The sequence below is a fragment of the Sinocyclocheilus grahami genome, unplaced genomic scaffold (genome assembly GCF_001515645.1).
Source record: "Sinocyclocheilus grahami isolate Dianchi unplaced genomic scaffold, SAMN03320097.WGS_v1.1 scaffold503.1, whole genome shotgun sequence".
Lineage (NCBI taxonomy): Eukaryota > Metazoa > Chordata > Actinopteri > Cypriniformes > Cyprinidae > Sinocyclocheilus > Sinocyclocheilus grahami.
In genome coordinates this window covers 1,030,323-1,046,245 of record NW_015505682.1, presented here as the reverse complement: position 1 = coordinate 1,046,245, position 15,923 = coordinate 1,030,323, and the positions used below count along the sequence as shown (strand labels likewise).

Here is a 15,923-nt window from a genome sequence, read left to right as displayed (position 1 = left end):
AGCCGTTCATGCCAGACTGGGGAGAGAGGTGTTGTAATAATTTAAAATATGTGAAAAATAATGTGTTTTTCGAACAACCTTGTATGAGAGCCTGTTCTAGTACACCCCCCAAAACAAAATCAAGACTTTCAACCCTCTATGGACACCTTGGCAATTGAATCGCCATTGGCTAGTACATTTTTTTGTTTACTCGCCAGACTGAAATACTAATATATACATATAAAGTTATGCCATTTTACAAACATATATAATGTTTGTAAAATGGTACAGCTTTTTAAATATACACTCTTAATATCAGTCAGTCAAGCAGTCAAGCATTATAATATGATAATAAAAGTTTAGTAATTAGAATTCAAACTTGGTAACCATGAACTTAGGACTGATGCTGGTGCTTTTTTTGGTCATTCAGTGTTCCAGTAAAAAAACAACAAAAAAAAACTATAATACTGATAAGATATTATTATTATTATACGAATTCTATTAATAAGAATAATATAAAAACGCACTAAGGATTAATGAGCTACTGGATTCATGAATATTAATCAAGTTGTGCGTTTGCTCGAACGGATTCGCTTAAATCAAAACAGGGACGATAATAGGTGAGCGCCAGCCAATGAGATTGTCGTTTGCGCATTAGTTCCGCCTACTACAGGAAAACCCGGCAGTTCTTAAAAGCTGAAGAATTCCAAAGGAACTCTGTTATTTTTACAGGAAAATACAACAAAGTATATCGTTTACATGTAGTGCATAAATTCTGCATGTTATGTAAGACGCTCGCTCGCTCTCGCTCTTTGCGCGTGTGTGAGAGAAAGCGACGGCGTCGTGCGCCTTCACACTAGAGTTTACGTTACGCCAAATACACAAACACAGGTGCGCTGCGCATCCATTCAAATGAACTGAAAAACATCACAGATCGCTTGACGGAGAGTGAAACTCTGAAGCGCTCAGTCAGAGTGTTCTGTGAGTGAAAATATATCTGTGCTAATCATATACTCAGCCTCCAACTCACACACTGGCGAGTAAAATCTGAGAATTTATTAGCCATCGGCTAATATTAGACATCATTTAGTCACCCAGAGTGAAGATTTAGTCGCATATGAGAGTGATTTTACTCGCAATGTAGAGGGTTGACTTTGTAAAAGAGCATAATATGACCCCTTTAAAAATTAGCTTTCATCTGCACATTTAAAATAAAAACCAAAGTCATTTTCCTAATGTAACTCTCAGCTTGCAAGTTTTTGGGTCCAAAAACTCTGAGATCCCAAACGCAAACAACAAATGGTGCTAATATACACTCACAGTGTCTTGTAATACTGTTGAAAAATCATGATTCTAAACTATCTTTAAAGGCATTTCAGTTACTGACAGCGATTCTTTTTTTTATGAATGGTATGAGCCAGAAGACTGTGGAGTACAATGTGAGTTTCTACAAAGCTTGGCTTAAATATGTGATATTAATAAACTGTGCTCATAAAAGGCTGTTGAAATAGTATTCTCAAATGATACTTGGATTCGGAAACAGTATTCGATACATCAAGACCTCAAAGCAGCATTGCAAGACTTTTTGTCCACTAAAATTCACCTTTGTTGTAAATCTCTACACGTAGAAAGTCTTCCATCTTTAAAATGACTGGGAGCACTGCAAACTTGACCCCAATCTGAAGGTCAACAACGCCTTATCAATTTAAAACACATCAAACAGCACAAAACCATGTTGCCATAAATGTCATATCAAGCATGATAACGTTAACAACTCACTTTAGGAAGTATCTCTGGCCTGAAGGGGTCTTGGCCATCTCCCAGCCTGGGGGCAACGGCACATCATCAGGTATTTCGTAAGAAGACTGGCGGAGGTGCTGGGGTGGGGCGTTTGCTGGAACCATGCTGCTCAGTGTGCCAGGAGAAACTGCACCCAGCTGCAGGGAGGCGGGTGAGGAGTGTGCCCTGACGTGCTGGGGCGTGAGAGTACCAGCAGTACCTGCATCCGTGCTGGCCTGTACAGGGATAGAGGATTATCTTAGCATAAAGAAGACATTTAGATTAGGATTAGATTTAAAGCAAGAAGGCTACAAACAAACAATAAGTCTCTTAAATAGCAAAGAGACTTATGTCTAAACCTTAATAATTCAAAACACGGATGATGTCACGTATATATATATATACACACAAAGAACAAGCACGCACACATGTGATTCTCAACCTATGTAACTCAAAGATGCCCTATTCTGAAGGTCATATACTAAATAGTTGTATTAAAGGCACAATATGTAATTTTCGCCGCTAGAGGGCGCGTATTCAAAATAAACAGAGGCAAAGGCGTAGTTTGATGACTAAGTGTGGAATCATGGGAGTTGTGGTCTTCATCCCCCCAGCCGATGCAGGGACTCGAGCAGAAATCATGTTCATGGATGAGCTAATGATTTATTAACGTAGTAGAATGAAGCAGGGTGAGGCTGAAAGCCGTCGAAGCGAAACGAGGCGCTGAACGAGTGTGACACACGTCTCGAAAGCAGCGGAGCTTTTATTATGCCACAGTCGACCGCTACCGCTCCTTCCGGTCGTGCGTATGTGTGGGGGGAATGCAGCGCTGTTTTATCATACTAGATGCATTTGAAAGTTGTGTTATAATGCTACTCTGTGCGGTCCTCGCCGGTCTATTAAAACGCAGAATATATTAAAGCGTCTTTGGTGTTTCCATGTTTTCGGAAATCGAGGGGTTATGACGTCATTGGCAGTCGACACAAGGACACTATGGACACGGTCCGTGTCACTAGTTAAAATTGCTTTTTTCTCTGGATTTAAACATTCTTCGAAACATTTGGGATAATGTAAGTACACAAGTCAGCAAATTATATAACACTGTTCAAGTGGTTTTTGGATATTTTAATAAAAAAATCTTACATATTGTGCCTTTAAGTTTTCCTCTTGTAACTCTGCTGAAATGATGACAGAAAGTAGGGTTACAATGCATGGACACATTCATTAATCATGATTAATCTTACAATGTAATTGTTAAAGCATTGTTTCTTAGGCTTTTTGTTTTCTTTCCTCTCATATGGAACCAATCTGTTTTCCTGATGCCATAAGTCTGAAGTCCTCCACATGTAAAAATGTTTTTTTTTAAATCCAGAATAAGAAATATTAAGAAATTTTGCATTTTAACTAAGCTATTTAAATAAATATAATAAAAATCATTTTTAAACTATGTGAACTTTGGAGGGTTATCGAAGTATGAGAAATTAGTCATTTCTTTTCCAGTTAATACAGGGAAAGTCAAAGGATAATAGGATAATAACAACGTATTTCCAACATGAATAAAACACCATACATGGAAACGTAAATCACAAACGATTAAATTTACACATGGGCACTGATGTCCCTTTGAATCATAACCGAGTGTTGCTTTCATTAGTTTTATCAGCTCCTTTTACAATAACAAATATTTCAGAAACGGATGTGGCCTAGGCTGCAGACTTTAGGAGGAGCTAAGTAGGAAACAGGCTGTCGATCCTGGGCAACTTTTCAGCAGAATTTAAGATGTGCGCATGCGCAACATGTGATTCCAAACCCGAGAAAACTTGATTACTTTTGCTGACAACTTTTTTTCTTTTCTTTTCTTTCTTTTTAATTAAGCTTTAAAATATGACCTATTTTAAGTATATTCACTCGTGGAACAAGTGCTGGAAACACTATAAACCTCATATTGTTTATAAACCGTTTATCGCCATTCTTATATAAAAAAAGCATTAAAAGTGAAAGTCCGCTGCAATGAACAAAACACTGAAAAGCATATTTCAGGAATGAAGTCGTGTGGTCTGTGTTTTCTTTCGGCTGTTTAGAATATAGCGCTGCTCCCCGTCGCTAAAGAATCACTCTTTTGAGTCGGTTCTTTTGAATTAACTGTATAAACCAAACGGGTTTGCAAATAGTCTGAATCATTTCGCGATTCAGTCTGAATCACTCCAATAGCTCACTCATGAACTGAATCGTTTAGAGAGGTTTCACTCCGTAAAACAGTAACAATGTTTTATATAACACAGAAGACAGAACAAAAAAAAACGCTGGATGAAGTGTAATGTTTACCTATCATAAGCTGAAATAAAACCTGGAAATAAATCGTATCTTGTGAGAGTGCATGCAGCTAGGGAATGACTTTGTACTGTCGGTCAAGACATTTGAACCCACTAAGTATCAAAATACAAAGAGTACAGAATGATATGACAAAGTACCATGTATACTACCATCACTTTACCCTAGTACTGGTGGTACCCCTTTTTCAACTTCAACTAGTTCTAGGAGTGAATATAAGAGAGAGGCAACGCTTTTATTCTGCAGATCAAACTTTTTGTTGGTTTGTTTGCTGCAGTATAACTAGCTACTTTCCGAACGGTAACTTTCAGTTCAGCTATTTTTCCTGTGGAATAGTTGGTATAGCTTGCATAGGAGTTTAAGAATGATACATTTCTGAGGACTATTTGTGTTACGACTATTCTATTCATTTTTAATAGAATTTCTGTTTGTTATAAATTATGTTTGACATGTCATTATTATAATTTTACTTTATACTCTGCTGTCATATGAGGAAATACGTCCGCTTATGCGCTTTATTGTTTATTTAGCCTTATTCACTGTATTCCCCCCCTAACGCAGTGCTTACTGTTCTTTGCTCGTGCAATAACAAATCTACATCGCCAGAGTTACACACTAAAGGTTATAATCAGCAGAGACTGGAAAGGCTGAAAAGTCGTGGCCCCTCGCGCCAGTTGCAGTGTCAGGCACAGGAACATTTTGTGGAAATAGTTTGTGGTTTCTGTGGGGGTGGTCTCTTACTTGTCTGGAGTGGGACTTTGGCTCTGGCGGCTTGAAGAATGAGTCTGGCAGCTTTCTCATCCTCATCGGCACGGAGGGAGGGGTGATGGTGTTTTTCGGGTTCATCACAGCGTTAAAAAGAGCCTCCAGATCGGTCTCGGAGTCTCCCCGAACATGGACGATCTGATGGCCGGCAGGAGGGTTGTGCTGGCTCGGATCCATGACTCCAGATAAAACGTAGCGCTTCTTTCTATCCGACTGAATTGTTGGAAACAGGAAAATTGGCTGCAACCATAAAATGCCAAAAGATTAAATCCAAACAGCTCAAAGCTGTTTTCTGTCCGTCCGCTTTATTAATTATCCAAGCCTTGCGAAAAAAGTAGGCAAAGCTGTGTTTTTCTGCTTCCCGAGAACACCCCAATAAATGTGGAAACGCGCATATCTACTCAACTTTGTCGTTTAAACTTCTTCTGAAGTATCTGCACTCTTTAAAAGCGCTGTCCGTGTGACTTTCCCACAAGTTTACGGCTCCTCTAACGCAGACATTGAAAATCACAGCCCTCTCACTAACCTAACCACCTTTTTTTTTTCTTCTCTCAACTTCTGAAAGTTTGGGCAGGACATCAAACTTTATGAGTCATGTGACCGCTGACTCAGAGGGGCGGGGCTTAAGCAAGAGCCTTTAAAGCTACAAGATGTTCTTCTGTGCGGGGGCCCATGTATAGAGCCCATAATTATTTACATGTCAGGCATTAGTGTTTTAAGAATGATTAATAAAGTGTTTAAATATCTATTAGGGTCGTATATATCTATATTATAATTTATTTCAAGCTAATACATTTGTATGTAATCTGTATCATCCAATAGGTTTATGATAATAAAACAATCATCATGACACAGCATTTATTTTCTTTTATAACAAAGTGGTCATTCAAGGATGATCTGTGGGTTTTTAGGGGGTGTCACAATTTTTCATTCATATTTCAGCTATGCCATGTCACTCATCACACAGAATACATCTCATTATACAAAAATACACCAGTGAAGTTCAAGCTCTCGCTTCTTTATGAATAAAGAAATAAATTGTCTTTCATTATGTAGAAAGCTGCAGAAAAGTAGTTCCATGCAGTTCCCATAATTGTTATGTAAATGAGCCTTCCCGGGCCATTGAGAAATCATTTTGTCAAGACTGAGCCCAGCTCTTTTCCCATACATTTAACATTGAGGGACTGATTATGAACCCCCTTTAATCCCCTGTGGGAACTGTAAGGGCATGATGAATGGATTCAAAAAAGTTACTTTGTACTTTTCCCTTTTAACCAGCCAACCAATATCCAGCCCTAACACGAACTGTCTCTATATATAATTAACCACATTATGTGTGTGTTTTTTGTCAATGCCTTGTCATTTATTCTGCTCTGAATTATCTCCGTATTAAACTCTAGTGATCATGAAGTGAATGCAGGGGAGACCAGGCTGCTGTTAGCTGTAACTCCATCATTTGTGAATGGTGTGAAATCATTACTGGACCATTACCCTCCTAATGTGACCTTTTGAAGACTAATTTTTTGCCATTTTGAAAGTGAAACGAGAGTGGTGTTGGATGACGGTATATAGGCCTAGCTACAATTATTTTTGTACAATTAAATTTGATTACCATAGCTCAAGCATCAATTTCAAAATGTCAAACAAGTTACAGTAGTGTAAAGGGGTAGGTTGTTTTTGCAGTTGACATTAATTTACACAGTGTAGTGATAAATAGATTTTAATCAGCTGTATTTTGTGGCAGACAGATGTGGAGATATTATATCAAATTGTTTGGCATAGGCATTGAGCAAAAATCCACTGAGTTACCGATGTTTAAACAAAATTCTCCCTGGTTTCCTCCACAATGGGAAATTCTGATCAAGTTTTCAGCGCAAAATCATTCAGTCTCTTTTATTTTACCACAGTATTTGAAGGTTTGCAACAGTATCGTGACTTGACATGATACTCCAAGTAAGTTGCTGTCTCTGAAAATATTCTTTAATTTGATTGTCCTGTTTGTGTGTGTGAGTGTGTGTGTAAGATCATTAAAGAGTGGTAAATATCCTGAAATGACTGCGGCAGTATTTAAAGGTTTGTTCTGGGGGTTACCCTGCCCAACCCTGGGGGAGACCACCCACTTAGCTGTCCTGAGGGTAACTCCATCATTTAGTCAACATGTCCCAACATCTTTGAGCCTGTGACAATTATCTTTGAGCCTGCGACAATTGTTGACATCAGTATTAGCCTACACAAGAAACGGAAGTGTTATTGAACAAAATTATGTGTCAGTGGTTTAGGATTGTAAAACAGTAGGTCCTACATAAAAAAATATTGAAAATGTAATGTAAATGTTTTTTTAAATTCTCCTCCCGTCTTTTAGATCTCCTGTCATAAATGGGGTAATTCCCTATCTTTCATCTTTTAAGATGAGACAGCTTATTTGTTTTGTTAATAATCCACGTGATAATGTGTATAATGAAGATAGCAGTGGAAATGTTTCCATAATCCTCTTCTGAATGGAAATGAGAGCATTTGTGCGCCCTCTATAGGTCAATGACAGATGAGATGCTCTAATAGACATTTTATTGTAATTAATTTTTTTGTCATCTTGATTAATTTGAATTCATTTTGGCCATTATTTAAAAATATATTGTCTTAATAATAAAATAACATAATATGTTCTCTCTGACACTCCTTTACCACCAAAAAATGGAATGAAAATTTACTCACCCATCCAAGATTTAAATTAATATGTTTAATCGGAACAGATATGGAGCAATTTAGCATTACGTCACTTGCTCACCAATGAATACTCTGCAGTGAATGGGTGCCGTCAGAATGAGACTCCAAACAGCTGATAAAAATATCACAATAATCCATAAGTAATCCAAATGACTCCAGTTCATCAGTTAACGTTTTATTTAAGTGAAACGCTGCATGTTTGTAAGAAACACATCCATCATTAAAGCGTTTTTTTACTTATTCTGTAATATTAGCCTATTGGTTTTACGGCACTGACACTATCGGGTGAAAACAAAACTTTAACCTAATTGATCTGAATGATGACACTATTGTCATCTATAGAACTGCTTTATTGCTTAATCATCAGTTTTAAATTGGATGAATTTTGCCACATCCACACTTGTTAGAACTGCTTCACAGCCGAATTTGAATGTGTCTTGTATTTGCTTAAGTTTGCATCATTGATTTCTGTTTATTTCCTGTTTATTATTGTGAAGCGGCATGGAGACAATCTGTATTGTATAAAGGTGACCTAACTTGAAAAGGTTACAAAACAATGTCTTAGGGTTTGAACGTAGCTTCAGGAAGTGGAAGCTTCATGGAGCCACCCAAAAAACAAAAACTGTTAAAACTGTTGGCCGTCAAATAATGAATGATGATCGCTTTGATGAAAGTTCAACAAGGAGTAAACAATCAAATGTTCTCCACAAAACTGGCTTGTAAGGCTGCACAGGAAAAGCCATAATGACTGTGGAAGCACTCCTGAAATTTGCCCAAAAAGCTAGAAAGAATATGAATAAAAATGTGATTTTGTGTTCAGATGAAGCTACGAGCTTGCCGTTCTGTGGCACTCAAACCAGCAGGTATCTGCATGTGGTTGGCTCGTGCTCTAAACAGGTAGGAATGGATGGAGCAAAATACGAGGAAATACCGCAAGACAATCTCTTTCTGTCAGCAAAAACTGAAGCTTGGTAGTAAATTACCTAAAATATGTTCATGTCTTTGCTTAGTCACGTTGACCTGAATATTCTGGTGAACAAACACTACTAATCTGATCTGCCTGCAAAGTTATTGTAAAAGACCTGAACCTGAATCTGCTATCGATGGAAAAGGTGACTCCACAAAATATTAAAACTAGAACATTGAGGAATGTATAATCCAAATAGAATAGTAAACTTATATAAAAATCATACATTCAATCATACATCACAGTCAATTTTCCAATTCAGTTATTAACTTGGATAGCAGGCTTACATAGGCCTACCAATGCTTACTTAACCGCTCATGCAAAAGAGAAAGAAAAACACCCTGATAACTTCATGCTCTTTGTGGTTTAAGATTCGCCGGCGTTCATTCTGTCAGGTCTTTCTGGGAAGGGTGCAGTGTCTCTTCTCCGGTCAGCTTGCCTTGGCTTGTTGCAGCGGGTGGATCAGGTCCCTGCACCTTTGAAGAATTTGGCAGAGATTGCCTTCCCTCTTTGAAATGTGACAAATTGAAATGTATTGCAAGAACACACTTGCTGAACAGGTTTTCGACTCATTGTGTGTCTGTACTGTACTGTCTAAAAGGCAGTTTCTCACCTAAATTTGTCTTTCCACTTGACAGGGGAGGGTTTCCTTTGCTGACGGATTTTATGTTTCCACTTTATATACAAAAAAATGTTCCCACTCATATCAAACGTTTTTAAGTGCAAATGCTGTTTGTGTGAGAACATAGAACCATGTATTTCATTATCTTCACATGACTATGTTCTCGTTTTCAATTTATTGTACTTTCAATAAAGTACAATAAATAATTGCATTGGTTTAGAGAGGATTTATTTTTATGTTTCATTTAAGCACAGTAGTGGCCGTTACAAAAAACAAAACAAAAAACCATATACACACTGTCAGACTCTGTTCCGTGTTTTGTGTGTGTTTTGCTCCCCCACGTGCTCCAGGTTATGTTTATGTCCTTATTTGGTCTTCCTGTTCCTGTCCTGATTGTGTTTCCAGGTGTTCCCCTTTTAGTTCTATTGTAGACGTGTCCCATGAGCTCTCTTACTATTTAAGCCGTGTGTGTTTCCATTCTTCCTCGTCCGGTATTGTGAATGAACGTCGATCCCCGTGATGTCAATAAAGACTGTTATTCCTGCTTCTCCTCGTTCCTCGCTCCTCACCAGGCACACCGTGACACACACTACTACAACGGGGTTTTTGATTTTGGAAAGAAACTCATCTTACTAATTCTGTTGGCAAATATTGTATTCTGTTTGCAAGTATGCAAATATGATCAAAAGTGAAAGTAAAGACATTTATAATGTAACTGACGTTTTTTTTGTTTTAAATTTCAAATAAATGCTGTTCTTTTTCTATTCTACTCATCACAGACTCCTAAGAAAACTGCATCATGGTTTCCACAAAAAGCAGCACGAATGTTTTTAACATTGATAAGAAATATTTTTTGAGCAGCAAATCAGCATATTAGAATGATTTCTGAAGGATCATGTGGCACTGAAGACTTGAGAAAATTCAGCTTTTCCATCACAGGAATAAATAAAAATGATCAATAATAAAAGATAGAAAATAGAATTTATAGAAAGAGAAAGAAAGAAAATGGAAGTAAATATATCAAACATAAATATATAAAATAGAAACGATTTTAAAAAATAGATTTAAAAAAACTGAAAAATAGAAATTGTAATAAAAATGGGAACTATAGAATGCTACTTTTACGGTACTTTTGATCATTTTCACTGTGAGCATAGGAGACTTATTACAAATACATTTAAAACATGTTTTATATAAAGGTAATACAACAAAGCCAAAAAATATATGTAAGATTCTGCAATAATAATCAAAAAAGCAAACTTGTAGCAAACTGAAAATATAGCCTTCCTTGATGTAGCAATTAAATGCTCAGAATAGTACGTTTTGTAAAAAGAATGAGAGCTTTGTAACGAGGGGTTACATGACATGATGACAGTTATAGGGTGGTAATGGCACAAGAGCATCAGGAGTTTGACTTCGTTATCCTGCAAAGCCTGTGTGGTGAGTCTCTAATGCACTGGAGTAATTAATAGTCACTCAAACGTCACTGTCACACACCTAGATTAGCTTTCCCATACATGTATACACTGATTACACACACACACACAAACACAAAACATCACTCACACAGGTCACAGGCACACACATACAAACGTAAAATACACACCCAGAAAAACCTGTCATGATTATGCCACACATACAATGTAAATCCGTATCTATTTTATGCTTAACCGACACTTGACTGAGGTCAAGTTACACAAAAAGCCCTTTATCCTGTCTTGGCACTAAGAAAACAAAACGAAACAAAACTTTTTTTCCCCTCAAATTAATTTATTTTTCTCCAAGAGTCAAGATTGTTTAGAATATAAATACCAATATGTATACATACAATTCTTATGAAAATATATTTAGAATCTTAAGGTAAAAAAATAAATGAAAGTGAAAGGACATGTGGCCAAGTATGGTGACCCATACTTGGAATTAGTGCTCTGCATTTAATCCATCCAAAGTGCACACACACACCCGGAGCAGTGGGCAGCCATTTTTGCTGTGGTGCCCGGGGAGCAGTTGGGTTCAGTGCCTTGCTCAAGGTCACCTCAGTCGTGGTATTGAAGGTGGGAGAGAGCGCTGTACATTCACTCCCCCCACCTACAATCCCTGCCGGTACGAGACTTGAACCCACAACCTTAGCTTACGAGTCCGACTCTCTAACCATTAGGCCTCGACTTCCCCTCACCAACTAATACCAACTAATTAGAAGGCAAACAACACATGAACATAAAATAAAATTTTCTTTCAAATGTTTAAAAAAAATGTTTTATTACACAAACATTAGGTATTGTGTATTGCCAGAATCATTTCACAGATATTACATCTGATTAAAGGAATTATTCACTCAAAAATTAAAATGTACTCACCCTCAGGCCATTCAAGATGTAGATGAGTTTGTTTCTTCATTGGAACAGATTTAGAGAAATTGAGAGAATTTTTTCCTCTGCAGTGAATGGGTGCCGTTAAAATGAGAGTCCAAAGAGATGAAAAAAAAAAATCACAATAATCCACAACACTCTAGTCAATCTATTATCATCTTGTGAAATGAAAAGCTGTCTTGTTTGTAAGAAACAAATCCATCATTAAGGCTTTTGAACTTTAAACTGTTGCCTCCAAAATCCATAATAATGCTTCCTCCAGTAAAAACTTCCTCTTGTTATCTTCTTGCATCAAAATCTTTTAGATTTGTTTAGAACTGTTTAGGACTGTTTTTGCTTATAAACACTGCTTGATCTGTGCACATTTCTCTCCTGATTCAGAAGAGACAACTTTTCACTGGGAAAAGCAATATTATGGATTAATGGATATTTGAAGTTAAAATGTCTTAATGATGGATTTGTTAATTACAAATACGCTGCTGTCCACTTCACAAGATGTTAAATGATGGACTGGAGATGTGTGGATTACTTGTGGATTATTGTTATGTTTTCATCAGCTGTTTGAACTCTCATTCTGACGGCACCCATTCACTGCAGAGGATTCATTTGTGAGCAAGTTATGCAATGCTAAGTTTCTCCAAATCTGTCTAAATGAAAAAAATAAATTCATTTACATTTTGGATGGCCAGGGGGTGAGTAAATTTGCTGCAAATGTTAATTTTTGGGTGAACTATGCCTTTAAAAACAATTAAATACCACTCAGATAAAGTATTTGAGTATGTCTCAGCAAAATACAGCATACAATCGTAAAGTTTAAAGGCTTGCAAAGTGCAGCTGAGAAAAGGTGCTTGAGGGAGTGGTGGATCATGGGAGGTGTAGTCAGTAACGCTGTTGAGTTCGGGTGCGATTATCAGCAGAGGCTCCTCGCCTACGCACGGTGACACCTACAGTCTCACCGGTCTGGTTCTTCAAGGATGAGAAGACAGAAAGAGGGGACAGAGCTGTGAGCAGGTCACATTAGTTCAAGGGAACAGATCACTTCCTCTGAACACATGGGCAATACTCACAAATGCAGGACCCAAAGTAAAGATGCCCCTCACTGCTGGGTTGCCACCAGCTGTATCTTGCACATCTGTTAAATCAAGTGGAAGTGATCAGGGACACAGCTGTTGGTATTTTGAAAACATTAAATCAAGAAACGCACACATAGGGCAAAATTAAAAGGTACTGCCCTTGCCTCAAATCTGTGATAAACATATAAGCTTTGACTATGTGGATTACATGTACATGAAACTGACATTGCAGGCGTTGATTAAGTCTCTCGAGTGACTGCAGGATCTTCTGCTCCTCTAGTGACAGAGCGCTGACACTGAGCGACTGTATTCTCTGGCTCAATGGACCAATCGGACCGTTGCAGATCTTATGGGTCGGAGCACAGTCCTCTACTTCATGAGCACCGTCTGACACCGCAGGGCCTGTAACAGTGGAAAATGTTGATGCTTAAATGTTGATGCTTAAAGGGGTCATATGATGCGATTTCAAGTTTTCCTTTCTCTTTGGAGTGTTACAAGCTGTTCGTGAATAGATAAGATCCCTAAAATTGCAAACCCAAAGAGATATTCTTTATAAAAGTTAAGACTGGTCCATGCCCTCCTAAAATGCCTCGTTTAAACACGCCCCCACATGTCTATGTCACGATGTGGGAAGATTTGCATAACACCGCCCAAATGTTCATGCAAAGAAAGAAGGCGTAACTTTATTGTTGCTGCCACCACCGCTGCCATGTTGTGAAGATGCTGTGTGTTTCGTTGCGAAAGCGAAACTACTTTGTTTGGCCTTCCAAAAGAGGACTAGAAATCAGTGGTTAAGTTGTATTTACAACACTGTTCCAGAACAGTTCAACCCAAATATTCAGATGTGTGCAGCACATTTTATGGAGGACTGTTTGCTGATCCTGGGAGAGTAGACTACAATGCCTGCTGGTCTGACTCACAGACTGTAAGTACGTTTTATATTTAAAGAATTTGCCACTGACGATTCAAACACGAGGTTTGAGCAGTGTAGAGTAGCGCTTGTTGTTTGTCGCTTCTCCGATCACAAATGCAGACATGGTTTTATGTTTACGCGGCGCGATGCAACGCAACGCGTAAAAAGACAGTATAAGTAATTTTAATCAGGAATTATGTCCCCACTGGATGCTACAAATGCCTCGTTTATAATGGGTTTTAATGTTTTTGTCTCATCGCTCCATCACAGTATGGTGAGGGGCGTAACATTTCCGTCACACGCTTGAGGTATTCGGCCAATCACAACGCACTGGATAGCTGGCCAATCACAGCACACCTTGCTTTTCAGACCGATGAGCTTTGTAAAAATCGATGAGTTTCAGAAAGGCGGGGCATAGAGGAGAAACAATAATGTGCAGCATGTGGAAAATAAGGTTTTTTTTTTTTTACCTTAAACTGCATAAACACATGTCATTACACCAAATACACCAAATAATGTTCTTTTTAGCTGCATCATATGACCCTTTTAAAGTCAAGGGTGTTAAACAGTTTGGCTTCTAATAGCAGTTTGATTTAAAACACACACACTACCATATCAAAATCAGTTTTTTTAACAAGTAAATTGATCAAAAGTGACAGTAAAGACACTTATGTTACAAAAGATTTCTATTTCAAATAAATGCTGTTCTTTTAAACTTTTTATTAATCAAAGAATTCTTTAAAAAATAATCAGGGTTTCCACCGTAATAATAAATTACCTTTACCCTTACCCTCACAGCAATAAATTACATTTTAAAGTACTTCACAATATTATATTTTTCCAGTATTATAGAAGAGACTTCTTTCAAAAACACTAAAAACTCTTACTAACGTTTGTAAAAATTTGCAAAAAAATGGAAATGAAATCAACGATTTCCCTCATGTTCATATTTTAGGGGGTGCCAAACACACACAAAAATAAATAAAATAAAATAAAACAACAATTACGTATCTTACAAGTCTTACGCATTCCAAGTTTTCTTAAACCATATGATAACTTTGGGCAAATACAGAATTTTTAGCAGTATTCACTGATAATCCTGCCCTCCCTGCGAATTATATTGTGTGTAATATGGACTAATTTTATGATATTTTTAAGGTACTTTTTGATTATTTTTGGAGTTCACTTTGAACTGTCATTGTATGGCCATATAACATTTTCTCAAAAATGTCTTTATCCTGTAGAAAGAAAGAAAGAAAGAAAGAAAGAAAGAATAATAGCACATGGGACTGAAATGACGGTAAGTAAATAATGACAATATTTGGAAAAATTATAATTTTGTGTATAAAAATTATCTTGGTTGAACAATTAAAAAAAACAAAACATGCTGCACCTTACATGATTAATGTATGTTGTACATGAAAATAAAAGATTTACATTTAAAAAATGCTTTGCTCTTGCCCTGTTGAAAATCTGCAGAGGAGACCCATTTATCTACATAAAAGGATATCAGATATTCATTTACATGATAAATTACCTTCACTGTCAGCTGCATGACCATTTTTATTTGGGTACTGAGGTTTTGGCACAGTGACCTGTTAAACCCAAAGTCAACAGTTAATGAACACTTATTCCAAAAATGTTAAAAAGCCAAAGCAACATAACACGAACACAAAGTTTTGCAAGTATATCATCTTGCATGACATTACTTTTTTTTATTTTAACTACACACCAGATAAGTGGTAAGCAAACTTAATTAAGTTCATTTGTATTTATTTATCAAAATTATATAAATATTCTTGTCAGCTGAAAGACACCTATGGAAAATTTTCCTTTTTTTCCACAGCACTCTGAACTAGATGCTATAAATACATCTATGCAAAATAAACCAGTTGTAAGTCAACTCTAGTAATAGTTTAGTTTTCTTTGCTTTCTAGGATAGTATCTTTAGAATATGTGCATGTTTACCTGATAATGAAAACTAGGCTTTCGCTGTGTTGTTCCTGCCGTTTGGTTCTTGCTGTTTTCCACTGAAACTCGGCTCTTCACCATATTACTCCCCATAGTCTGTCTCCTTATTGGACTTCTCACTGGTTTACAGAAGAAACTCTGATTAAAAAGTACATTCATATCTAAGCAGCACATTTCAGTGATTAGCAAACCACTTCACCTTAGATAACTGACCCAATTACCATGAATATCTGAAAAATAATGTCTTGATGTATGGGCTCACATGTAAGCTCTAGCATTAAAGTCTAAAGTGAAAAGTGAATATGAAAGTGACGTGACATGTGGCCAAGTATGGTGACCCATACTCGGAATAAGTGCTCTGCATTTATCCCATCCAAAGTGCACACACCCAGCAGTGAACACACACACACACACACACACACACACACAC

At 37.2% G+C, this 15,923-nt stretch overlaps 2 protein-coding genes across 3 annotated transcripts in view; both read right to left on the bottom strand.

Annotated features, from left to right (window-relative positions):
* The window catches only part of yap1 (Yes1 associated transcriptional regulator), a 36,738-nt gene extending 31,342 nt beyond the window's left edge, over positions 1-5,396 (bottom strand). The window contains exons 1-2 of the mRNA XM_016236972.1: positions 4,831-5,396; positions 1,759-1,994 (exon numbers count right to left, since the gene is read on the bottom strand). Coding sequence (XP_016092458.1) covers positions 1,759-1,994; positions 4,831-5,031 — 437 coding nt within the window. The 5' untranslated portion in view covers positions 5,032-5,396. The remainder of the gene's footprint in view (positions 1-1,758; positions 1,995-4,830) is intronic.
* Positions 5,397-12,226: 6,830 nt separating this feature from the next.
* LOC107554493 (centrosomal protein of 126 kDa-like) overlaps positions 12,227-15,923 on the bottom strand; it is a 14,355-nt gene continuing 10,658 nt past the window's right edge. For both annotated transcript variants that reach the window (XM_016237001.1, XM_016237002.1), the window contains exons 8-12: positions 15,491-15,612; positions 15,060-15,117; positions 12,835-13,011; positions 12,604-12,668; positions 12,227-12,502 (exon numbers count right to left, since the gene is read on the bottom strand). In XM_016237001.1, coding sequence (XP_016092487.1) covers positions 12,416-12,502; positions 12,604-12,668; positions 12,835-13,011; positions 15,060-15,117; positions 15,491-15,612 — 509 coding nt within the window. In that variant the 3' untranslated portion in view covers positions 12,227-12,415. The remainder of the gene's footprint in view (positions 12,503-12,603; positions 12,669-12,834; positions 13,012-15,059; positions 15,118-15,490; positions 15,613-15,923) is intronic.